Source organism: Micrasema longulum, unplaced genomic scaffold, assembly GCF_059751315.1.
Source record: "Micrasema longulum isolate JH-2025_06_02 unplaced genomic scaffold, ASM5975131v1 h1tg000621l, whole genome shotgun sequence".
NCBI classification, from domain to species: domain Eukaryota; kingdom Metazoa; phylum Arthropoda; class Insecta; order Trichoptera; family Brachycentridae; genus Micrasema; species Micrasema longulum.
This window is the reverse complement of record NW_028277817.1, coordinates 122,984-135,983: the sequence shown is the minus strand read 5'-3', so window position 1 is coordinate 135,983 and position 13,000 is coordinate 122,984. Positions and strand designations below refer to the sequence as shown.

Here is a 13,000-nt window from a genome sequence, read left to right as displayed (position 1 = left end):
AATGTTGAAAATCATCTTAAACATTAAAAAAATACCTTATTAACCATTAAATATAATATTAAGTTAAAAAAATAGTTTCTCACTGATATCTACATAAGTTTCACTAAACGAATGCGAAATAGAGACTAGCCAGAAAAAAATCATTTCTGAAAAAAAAAACACTGTATAATTAAATTTATTAATGCTTTATTAAGTTAGTTCATAACATCTTAAGCTTGTATTGTTATTATTAGAGTTTTGATAACATTACAATTTGATTAAGACCTAGGTAAATTTAACGTTTAAGGGTATTTTATTTTGTATTCTGTATAATTATGTTATTGTTCTATTACAAGAGTCGAAAAATTTTTGTAGATTTTATTTTTATTTGTTTTATTGTTTTTTTTATTTTTCTTTGTTCTCAGCGCAATAATTTAAGTGCCCTTAATCAGGAGAAGAATGAGCAATAGCAACCAACCTGGAAACTCAAACAGAACATCCGGGCCTATTTCTTTCCGCACTCTTTCAAAACTTACTCGGTTAGTCCATTCAATATCGTTGACAGACATTTAAAATGCTGTAAAAAAAAAAAGTAAAACATTATTAACTAAAAGAAAACATAGAAATTATGAAATATTATTTACGATATATAATTTAATGTATCATATTTTTATTTTTTTTAAATACAAATAAATAATGTAATTCACAAATCATTTATAATCGATGAAAATATTATATCCTTAAGAATAAAGGGTTCGTATTTTTTTTAGTTCAAATTATTTTTTTTTTTAAATACTTAAATTAGACTTTTTAACGTTTGAAATATCTGTCAACAATTTGTACAGTGTCCATTTTTACATTAATATACCTAGTGGCGATGATAAAATCATTTACTTTGATTTCCCTTGGATTGGCAAAAAAAAACAGCTTACGGTCTCGTAGTAGTTTTGTAGACTCACAAATCAAAGTTCCAAGGTTCTCAAATCCTATTTTACCACAATTATACTCCCATTTTTCTGTACGAACAAGTTATTGACTTTTATAAAATTATCTAAAAATTTTAATATTTGGGTAAGTTATAAAAATTTAAATATTGATTTTTAAATAAGATACTCATTTTTATACAGGTGCCCAAACACTTTATGTAAACATATTCAGGGGTTAGAGCTGCAAAAAAAGAGAAATATTTCAAGTGAATTGAGAACCGTTTTTGAGATATTTTTTTTTTATTGTTTTTTCAATTGATTTCTACTGTCGAAGAATTTTTTTTTAAAGTGGTTAGTTTTTTAGTATTATGCGAAGGTTTGTTTATTCCGTTAGTTTTTAAAATACCGTGTGGCTCTTTAAACCAGATCTTAAAAAAAATATCAGTGTCGGTGTCCCTAATACACTTAATGAGAAAAACTAGCGTTGTTCTAATTCATGAAGGTACTGGACATTAGACTTTTTATTTAAAAGAGTCATTGACACATTCCTGGGCATGCAACTACAAGAGTAGATCCCAGCAAAATGCTCGTACGAGGTTTTCCTGTAATTTGAATTATTTAATTCTAAAGCACCTACGACGTTTTTTCAAAGGAATTTCCCTTTTATGGTCCCAAGAGTGTTCTATCTCTTGGATGAACATATTAAGTCCTCCAAAACAAAAGCCATTTTCAGAAAGAGTGTACAAGTTTGGATTTTGTCTAAGGGTTTTTGATCATTGCTGGAGACTGCTGAGAGATATTGCATAGATGTTTATACTATTAAGAGTGTTGTCCAGATTTTTATTAAAATATATGTTCGTGTTTAATTATTAATAATGTTTTTTTTTTTTTATGATTTAACAATGTAAACGCTTCTACCTTCTATTATGTTGTATCTCAACTCAACACAGGACCCTTGGCCTCATAGAGATTGAGATACGTTAATATTATTTCATGAATAAATAAATAAATTAAATAATTTGAAATTTATTTATTTACAAACCCTCACGGGTAACAATCTATTGTTAATAATTATATTTTTAATATCTTTGTAAAGGTTGTCTGTCTTTTGTAGAACATAAATAAAGTCGGTATGTGGTTACATATAAATATTCTATTATGTTAAGCAAAAAAAAATATCATAAAGTAAATGCTTTAAATATTAATAACAAAACAGTTTTTGGAAAAATTGGTTTCAATTTACTCGGAATGTTAATTTAATCAAAACCTAATAAGTCATGTATTTTTGTAATAACAATTTCAATCAGTCTTTACTAGGGGTTGGTCTGACATCGTATCAAAGTAAACGAAGTAAAGAAGAGTTTACGACAGTAGCCCGTGTAATTTAGGACTAGAAGGATCTAATTGGGACAAGATAAGGGTTCATGTCTTCTCTTGTCATTCTTGCTCCAACTTTTAACACGATCCTTTGGTAATTTCCTGCGGGTAGTAGGCACAATTGTCTTCCGTTGTAATTTTCGTCCTTACAAGGTAGAACCTTGTAAATTCTTCCTTCAGAACCTAAAAAGCTTGAAATAAGGGACGCGAAAAGATTTATCTTGTACGCGATGGCAAAATCAAAATTAAAACTTAAATTTATAAAAATATAAAAACTTTTGTGTATGCAAAGTAAGTAAAAATGGTTTATAAATAATTATGTGCTTGTATTATCAAAACAAAAATTACATTGTTGTTTGCGAGAGGTACATTTTTAAATTTTAAAAATGCATTTGAAACGGAAAGTACCTTTGACCAATTTCACACGTATAGTCCAAATCACTTCACTGTAAAATGAGGGTGGATTTAAACTTATAATCATCTACTATTTTTTATTTATTTATAATTTATACATTTGCATTTTTTGCAAAGGAAAATAAGGCGAAGAGTAGTCGGACCCATAGTATACTGATTATTGCGTTTGCCTGCAATTAAATGAATAATTAAAAAAGTATAATACAATAAATATCAATCCACTCTATGTTATTTTATCGTGCCGTGTGGGAAGTTAATTGATAGGATGGGTCGCTAATAGTTTTTGTAAATTTCATAAATTATTTTTAATTTTAAGTTTTTCATTTCTTAAACTTTTTTTTTCTATCGTTTCTATGCTTATATTAAAATCGAAAGATTTTTTTGTGTTTTATGTTTATTATTATACTAATCGGGTTTTATAGTGGGTGGTGTCAGCGTGTTTGCCTACCATGCTAAAGGTTTCGGGTTTGATTCCAGACATGTTGACCGAAAAATTAATTTAAAAGGGTGTTGTCACACTAACAGAATTGATTAAGAAACGTTGCGATTGGTGTACCAATGCATTGCCCTATGCACCATTAGGTGCAGAAAGGAAATTATGAAGATTATATTATGTTTCGTTATTTTTTTTACTTGTAGTTTATTTGTTTTTTTAATTAAAAAAAGATTTTATTGAAGCATTTTTTATTGTTTTCGTTTATTTCCTATAGTTTAAAATACCATGAATAAATAATTTAAGCATAGGCATTAACCTAATTAAACATCTGGACAACACATTTTATGGAATATAAATTTATTTATATTTTATTGCTATTTTTATCCCTTATTCACAATTGTATTTCTTCGTTTAATTTTACTATTTAATATAAATTAACTTAATTTAAAATTAGCTTATTACTCAACTGTACAATCTTTGTTACATTATGGTACTGTTGGATGGGGTGGTGCATGTGCCAATATATTAAACCCTGTTAAAATAGTACAAAGATTAATTATATTATTAACTTTAAAGAAACCCTTAACATTCAATAGGGAAATTCTATATAAATTATGTAAAGTTCATAAAGTAGACACTATTTATAAAATAAATTCCATAATACAAATTATTAAGAAGAAAAAATTAAATAATTTGAAATGAATAAGTCACTCAGATACTAAAATGATATTAAAATCCCTAAATTCCACTCAAGTCATGGTCAAAATAGTTTTGTCTTCAAAGGTGTCAAAAATCATAATAATCTCCCCAATGAACTGAAATCTATTAAAACTGATAGATCAATAAATAAATTCAAATAAATTTAAAGAATTTCTTGAACAAGTGTAAAAACTGTATTCATTTTTATTTGCATGAATGTATTATTATTTTCTACTTTTCCTATTACATCCTACAAGTTTTTATTTTTCCTCTCATTTACTCGTATATTCAAAATGACATAAATTCTAATAAATAAATAACTATAACAGTGTAAGTCACTCTCAAAGTACAAGAGTTATTTTTGGAAAGTTATAGTTATAATATTCACTTGAAAAGTAGATTTGTATAGAATAAAAAAAACCTGTACTATTTATGAAATATATTCAAAATAAATTACCATAATAGAAAATTAACGTAAACTCTTTTTACAATTTTTGTTAAATAAATTAATAATCTAGAAATACGGGGCATGTCTCCGGTACTTTGATTTCTAGGTTAATTCTTAGCCGTGTTTAATTAATTTAATAATCAATACGTTTTATTGTATAAATTCTCAAAGCTATCTTAACACATGGTTCTCGTATACCGTTCCGGCTTAACACCCTTGCCGTGGAACAGTTAGCTCGGAGGCTTATACTCGGATGCATTATGTATCGAGAAATTTCCATTTAAAGAGACCCATGAATCCCGGGAGGCGGAATTCGCATTTTGGTGAAATTCAAGCGGGAAATGCAAGGATATGACAATCCAGGGAGAAAATCAGCCACATTTTGTCTGTGGCACAAATTTAAACTTACGTATTGAGCCATGATCGTCAAAACATCGTAACCCACAAAATCAGTATTTTAAAGACGAATATATTTTTCTTCTAAAAAGGGAAATATCGCATGCTATGAATACCGATTAAAACGCGTGAAATCGATTTTGAATAATTAATTGTATTTACAAAATCGATATGGATATTGTGGAGAAAGGTTTTTATATATTACAAAATTTGAGTTCGTCCAAATGTTTGTAGACAAAAGACTGGATTTTACCCCCTCGGGAGTCATTAAGATTAACAAATTACAACAGGGATGGAGAAAACCTTAAATAAGGGAATATGGAAGCCTAGACATTTACAGGGCTTATGACCTGTCTTTGGCTGGTTTAGTGGCCACTTTACACACTGTGTAACATTCACCATTTTCGCCTATGTTTGAACATCCATATTTCTTCAATTCTTCCATTTGTTGATTTTAGTGAAGTTAAAGAGCTGAAACCTTTATTGTTGTGAAGAGATTCATCTGACTGAATTATTTCACATACTAGGCAACGCCTGAAAACAATTTTTGAAATTCTTCTTGGACCAGTTGAATTGAAAAAATTGTAAAAACATTTTAAAAAAGTATATCGTTAAGTATTCTCAGCCCAAGTAACCTCAGTGAGGTCACATTATTTTCTTATTAATTATAGTTTGTAAGAGAAAAATATGAGTAAAAAAATAAAATAAATAAATATTTAAAGTGTGAAGAGAAAGCAACTTGAGGCTTTCCTGATCGGCATGGGTCCAAGCCAGATCCTCTGCCGCAACCTCAAAACGTTCGTAATAGGAGGCTGCTGCGTCCGTTTGCGGACTTCAATGTTAGTTTTAAAATAGTTAAATTATAAATCGTGTGCGAATTTTATAATATATAATATAAGATGCATTATTCGCCAACAGAGTAATGAAATAAACTCAGGCCTTACGTGATGCTTCGTTGACCTCGAGAAAGCATTTAGCTGTCCACATCGGCCATCTTTCTGGAAAATTCTCGATGTGTATGTAATTCATAAAATAAAAGTAACACACATCTCAACAGGGAAAAATACGCAAGGGTTTGTCATGTTCATAATACTAGACACTCCAATAAGGATCTGATTCTACAGAGAGGAGTCAATACTTTTTTAGCTCAAAAGCAGAAATATTATATAGGCCCGAGGGTATAAAACCTTATCCCAGTTTCGTGGAAATGTGGTGGGATTGCCAGGCTGAGGAAGGTGTTGACTGCATTCTTAATCCATATTGGTCGGAGGGAGTCAGAGAATTTGTTGTCCGATGTAGAAGGACGTAAGCTGGTTGCTTGTTTTACTAGTAATGACTTGGGACTTAGGATATAGAGATTTTGGTATAATTTATGTTTTCTCTGGATATTCATTGTTTACCTTTAAGACTGAAAAAGCACACATTATGATAAAACTGTAAATACTTTTAAATATCATTATAAAATACATAATTTACTGCCTTAGAACGGGGAAGCTATCCCTAGTTAGGCAGTTTAGATGAACCAACAGCAAAAATAAAAAATATGTATGCTTACTTTTACTACTGAATTAATTTGTTGTATAAATAATTACTTGTATATTGCTGTAATAAATATGTAAAATAATAATTAAAAAAAAATAATTAAAAAAAAAAATAAATAAATAAATAAATAAATTAATGAATTAATAAAAATTGCATTCAAATTGAATTGTGTAATGGTGTGCGAAATAAATAAATTGATAATTAGGAGTTATAATCATCATAATATGTGTATAGCCTACTAATCAAACATACGAGTTTTATGTATAACTCACGTATTTGCTACAAACATATATACGAACAGATATCTAAGTTATTATATTTGGTATGCTGGTGTTGCAATACCACAATCCGGTCTTATTGCAAAACATGCTTTGAAATTTAACGAGCATACTTGTAAAGGATTTGGGGTGAAACGCTAAATTAGGCGGTACATTTTACAGCCCCCTTCAGAGTGAGGGTGGTTTCAGCGAATTACTGATCCACACATTGCTGGATTCAGGTTTATTGCGGTTCAACCAGAAATTATTTGCATAAAACACCACAAATCCGTATTAAAATATTAATACGTTAACAAGTTCAAACTCTATTCGAAGTTTATAACAAAAATAATATTTCTATTTATCAAAAAGTATTCGCAACAGTGCCAGTATTTTGTTTTACGCACAAATATATGTAAAGAATATATTTTTTGCAGTGTAAAAACTTCATCTTAGAACCAATATATTTTAACAGAAATAAAAAACCTTTTTAGACGATAGTATGGGCGTATAAGCTGGGTCCATGACCTTTCTGACTGCTTATATAGGTAGATACTTTGCAATATTCACTACTTCGACAATATTTGAACGTTTTATTTCTTCATCCTAGTCGATACCTGATAATTATGAATCGTAACCATCATGTTGTATTTTCGAGAGTGCAGATTTCCACTTGCTTCGACACTCCTCATTTCTGAGAGCCGCCACAAACGAAGTGTAGTTGCAGTTTTTATCTGGTCCTACCAGCGCATGTGACCCTTCTTTCCCCTCTGTGCTACCGATCACAACAAGCTTCTCCAGGAAATCGTCCTCTTTTCTTGCGAAGTTACCAAAATATTGGAGAACTCGTCTAAAGCATATCAATAATAGAGAGTCTGCCCATTAGCTTTAGTTCATGGAGAATAAAGGTGGCGCGTTGGTGCTTCTTGCTATCCAAGATATTCTTGCCATATGCCTCCAGAACCCATCTCAAAAGCATCTGTTATATTGGGTTTTTTTCCTTTAAAGTCATATTTACAAAAATGTTATTTTGTCACTGGATTCTAGTATTTTTCTATTAGTTTTTATCTTCTCGAACTTTTTTCTATTTATTTTTTCCAGTTTCGTAAACAACATTTAAGTTTCTTTTAATTCCATTAATTTTGTACGATTTTCTTATTTTAAATTATTATTTTTTCTTAAATACAAAAGATTTCCATATTTAAATCATTACTTAGACTACTGCACAATCACTAAGCAAAATATGTTGTATCACGTAAAAATTTATCAATTCTGTCTACTTCAAAACAGGTATTTACCATACCTAATATGTTGGCTCATAATTTAATTTTACAAAATTGTACTCCATACAATTAAACTTAATTGTACCCTTTTTCAAAGTTTTGCAAACAAAACATATTGTATTATTTGCTATAACAAACACTGATTTTCGATACTGAACTGAATGTCCAAGAGCCGAGGCTATTAAATGCATGGACAACCTTAAGGCTCCCTAAGCATTTGACTTGGTGACTAAATGAATACGATCTACAATACGTATCTTAGTATTCACTTTATTAACACTCACATTCGTTTTTAGTTCTCGTCCTTAATTTTTAATTGCAGTTAACATTTTAAATTTTAATGAAACAATAGACGTTGTATCTAATCTATGCAAAAAAAAAAAATTACCAATGTTTTTGCGATTAACTGGGTACCTACTGTAGTAATAAAAAAAGAATATGCCGCGAATTGGGTCCGAGGTCCAAGCCCGCCTAACCACTACTTACCTCCGATTTTCTTACAGTAAGTTATTTATAATTGCTTACAAACAACTTCTTCAAACTAAATATTTTAATCCTAAGAACACAAAAAAATCTTTTTTTAAAAATAAGGTTGAAGTGGTGTTAAAACCCTTTTCTTGGCAATGTATTATTTAGGAAATACAGAAATGATATATTTCTTTCTCTTGAACTAAAACACGAGTAAAACAGACTTTAGTTAAAACTGCTTTACCATATTTTTCACTCTCAACAGCATATTTATTTTAAACAAATCAATGATTTATGACTTTTACTATTCCGAATATACCGCGTTATAATTATTTTTATTATTTTTCTACCTAAATATGTTAAGTATTAAAATCCCAAAGTTATAAAATAGAACATTTATAAAACAACTGTATAATATATATAGATATTTTATTTATTTTTATTTTAATTTTTCTTTTATTTAGGAAAGATACAGTACAGTTACAAAGTTTAATATTTTACACAATTAGACTTAATTTTAATGGACCAGTGAAGTTCCCATATTATAAACCAATTATATGTAAGGTTAATTATGAAAGTATAAAAAAGAGAAGGAAAAAGAAAAATATGCATGAAAGTTGTTTAAAAATTAAAATTTAAGTGAAAAAAAGATATTTTAAAGTTTGTAGTTTGTAGTGAGTATTTACAAATGGAAATAATATTAAAAATGAAGAAAATTTTTATGAGTAATTAAAAATTAAGAATTGAAATAAAGAATGAAAAACACGCAATATAATAAAAATATATTGTTATTATATTATTTCATAATTTTGTAATAGAACACTGTTATGTTAATTGTATTCATGGTTATGTTTATGTTTATAAAAGGCATTTGTGCCGTGTATACACTTATAAATACAATAAAATAAATAAATAACCGTATCATGATCAATGATTAATTTTAATATTAAGACCATAAAAATATTTTGGGATTCTAAAGCCATTTTAACCATCAAATGAATAAAAATATTTTTATTCGTTCTGCGAAGATAAGGGTTAAATATAAAAGTGTTTTTTTTAAAACTGGATTAGTTTTTTATTTTCAAATGTTTGACTGGTTGTTTCTTTTCTTAAAGTCACTATAATTAAAACAAAATCATCTTTAATTTTTCTATGGGTATGCAAAAACCATCTACCAAAACTATTGATACTTTTTTTTAAGAAAAACATGTTTGGCGAAGAAACATGTATTTAAAATATCCTCAGAGTAAATGTAAGGGAAAATTGCAAAATGAGTTCTCGTTTTTAGAAAACAGAAAGAATTATTCCATCAAGATCTAAGATTGAGTGGTATAATTAATAGCATAGAGACTTCCCGAGAATTCGCTGAGAAGACGTAAATTACTAACCACCTTTTAAGAAACCACAAGAACTTATTAAAGTTGAATAATTTAAGCATCTTTCAGCGAAGTGAATTCTAGATTTCGATCGAACAGCACGTGATTTGTTGGCAGAGTCCCTAAGTGGTCTGAAAAGGCGCTGTGATTTGTGTTTGGCTGAATTCGAGAAGACAGCCATGTTTAGTTCTAGAAAAAATACTCAGTTTAAAAGTAGATTGCATAGAATTTAGAAATTCTGTAAGAGTCGTAGTCGTTCTGATATCAGACCGTTTGAATTTAATCTATCAATATAAAATTCATGATTTCAGATATTTTCAGGCACTTGGTTTGTAGATAGTGAAGCGAGTCGGTCATGGCAATAAAATGTTTTTTTCGATGACCAATTTATTTGACATGGTTGATTCCTCTTTAGTACGAAGGCGATATCGTCTTTTTAAATAAATATTTTTCAGAAACAAGATTTGATTTTTAGTTATTTTTCCTTTATGCAGTTTGCCAAAATATGATAACATCGGACTAAGACAAGTGACATGCATTAATTTTTTTTAAAGGGCATAAAAACAACAAAAACAAGAAGGACATGAATAATAGAATGTTCATAAATATAACAGTAATGAAAATATACGATAACAACATAAGATTAATTATATTTATAATAATTAACACGCGACTAAACCAACAAAATTTTAACATAATTTGTAATAAGCACTATGTGAAAAAATCCACTAAAAACCTAATAGTGCCTATTTAACTGGCTGGATTTCCTTCTTAGGAAGTTATTCATATTTAAATTAATTTCAACAGAGAGGGAAAACATTTTTGAGAAAGTAATATGGAAATCTAGGCGTTTACAGGGCTTATGACCTGTCATTGGCTAGTTTTAGTAGCCACTTTACCCATTGTGTAACATTCACCATTCTGTCCATGTTTGAACATCCACATTTCCTCAACTCTTCCATCTGTTGACTTTTGTGAAGTAAAAGAGCTAAAAGTTTTATCACATGGGTGAGATTCATCCGGCTGAACCAAATCACCTATTAGGCAACGCCTGAAAACAATTTTCCAATTTGTGCTCTTCTTCTTTTACCAGGTAGTTTATTCAACAATATTGAGTATGTTCAAATGCTTGCAGACTTACTGGATATCCTCCCTAGGGAGTTATTCATATTTACATTTCTTTTAACAGAGATGGGAAACTTTTTGAGACGGTAATATAGGATTCTAGGCATTTTCAAGGCTTACGAACTGTCATTGGCTAGTTTAAGTGGCCACTTTACACATTGTGTAACATTCACCATTCTGCCTATGTTTGAGCATCCACATTTCCTCAACTCTTCAATCTCTTGACTTTTGTGAAGTAAAAGAGCAGAAACTTTTATTACGTGGGTGAGATTCATCCCCCCATCATCGTTGAATTAACTACTCGGTAGAAGGAGGAGTATACAAAATTGAAAAAATGTTTTTAACATTTACCATTCTGCCCATGTTTGATCCCACATTAATACATATTTAACAGTTTTATTTGTGCAGGAAAACTCTCAAAATCTATTTTAAACACAGAATACATAAATTAAAATCCAAAATAAGTGACCAAGCAGACGAAGAAAACTGTTCAGTTAATGAAAAGAACCAACTCCCCGGACAAATGTTTTTGATTTTGTGGCTGCCCTCATGTGAAAATCCTGCATAAGGAAAACAAGATTTGATTCATTGTGTAGTAGTTGCGTATTCACCTACCATGCTTGAGGTCCCGGGTTTGATTCCTGGGAAATGAAATATTTCAAGCTAAAATTTTTGTTATTTTCTTATAGTTAAAGCAATTTCTGCAATATTTTTGTTAAGGGCGTAAGAATGGTTATCTTACCTTCCTAGAATGGATGACCGACATACCTACATTTTTTTAATAATGCAGTGCCCTATGGATCACCGGTTGCATAAAGGAGTTTGATGGCGATGATTAAACCATCAAAAATGAATACATGGGACATATTTGTTATTTATTTCAACAGAGAGGGAAAACATTTTTAAGAAGGGAATATGCATATTTTAGCATTTACATGACTAATTGGGCCTAGGGATCGGAATCCAACCTTTTCTTCATACATTTAGACATGCTCTAAATGAGGAGCATTCAAAAAGTGATTCGTCACATAAATATGAAGATTAAAAAATTAAGAAAACTTTATTTTTAAGAACGCTATTTGACGGAACGTATTAACTTCAGGAAATATTTTATGTAGTAATAAACGCATTTAGAATAAATTATGTGGCTTTTTCTCGTGGATTTAGCGATGAACTAAAATTTTTAGATAATCTTATTTTTTTCAAATTTGGACTAATCACTTTTTTAATGTTTGCTTCTCGAATATCATAGAATAAACTGGCTGATTAAAAAAAGACATCATTTATTTTTAAAGCAATAACTACGTGGCCACACATTATTATTAATGTTAGTATGTAACAACTTACCGACTTTTTACTAAAGGGGATTTTTAATATGGGTCACAGATAATTTAGGCAATTTCTTGACCAGAATTTGATTCATTTCTTTGAATCCATAATTAATGAAGGCACATTGTACAATATTATACATAGCTATACTCTTACGTAGGAATAAATCCGACCAACCTTTCTAAGGTATTCAGGAATGCTGAATATTTCATTCGTTGGGTCAAAGGCAACTCAACTCCTGTCAGAATTAAGTCTACTCAGATGATTAGTCTACTGGAATACATTTATAAAGTAGTTATACTCGGGATTCCTCACAAAAGCGGTTATATTAGTGGTTGACTACTAAGAATAAGCTTTTTTTATACATAGTCAATGTATTTTTGTATGTCTTAAAGAAAAACTGCTTTCTCTTTACATAAGTTACCTGCCCTAGGCTCAAAACCCTCATACCCTTTCAAACCTGAATAAGTTAATGTAGATTGAAAAAATATTTCAATGTTTGTGCAGGGAAAATTGTGTTCTTACAAAAATAAATCTGACTATATGAAACTTGCACTTTTTTAAATTTTGAATATCTGAATAGATTTTTATTTATTTAATTTATTGGGCATTTTCCCACATTCCGCGAGGGAGACACCGCGGTATGTGGGATAGATGCTTTTTTGCAGTGGTCTGGATTTGATTTTTTTCTTTTAATTGTTTACAATACTTAACAAAGAAAACCTAATATGTATTTTTGTTTAGTTATATTGATAAATAATTCATCTTTCGTCTAAAGTTTTGTTATATTAAGACTATCTAAAAAGTGTAAAATGATTTACAATCAATCAATAAAACAAGTCGCAAGTTTCAGATATTTAGGAATTTATCAATAAAACCATAAGGATTTGTACAACAAAGTCCGAGATCAAGTCAACAAAGTCTAATTCTAATTTGGAGGAAAAA

General features: G+C 29.5%; 1 protein-coding gene across 1 annotated transcript in view; it reads left to right on the top strand.

Moving 5' to 3' along the window:
* Positions 1-436: 436 nt before the first annotated feature.
* The window catches only part of LOC148280062 (sarcoplasmic calcium-binding proteins I, III, and IV-like), a 119,203-nt gene continuing 106,639 nt past the window's right edge, over positions 437-13,000 (top strand). Inside the window, exon 1 of the mRNA XM_088228981.1 lies at positions 437-518. Within this exon, the coding sequence (XP_088085107.1) occupies positions 439-518 (80 nt within the window). The 5' untranslated portion in view covers positions 437-438. The remainder of the gene's footprint in view (positions 519-13,000) is intronic.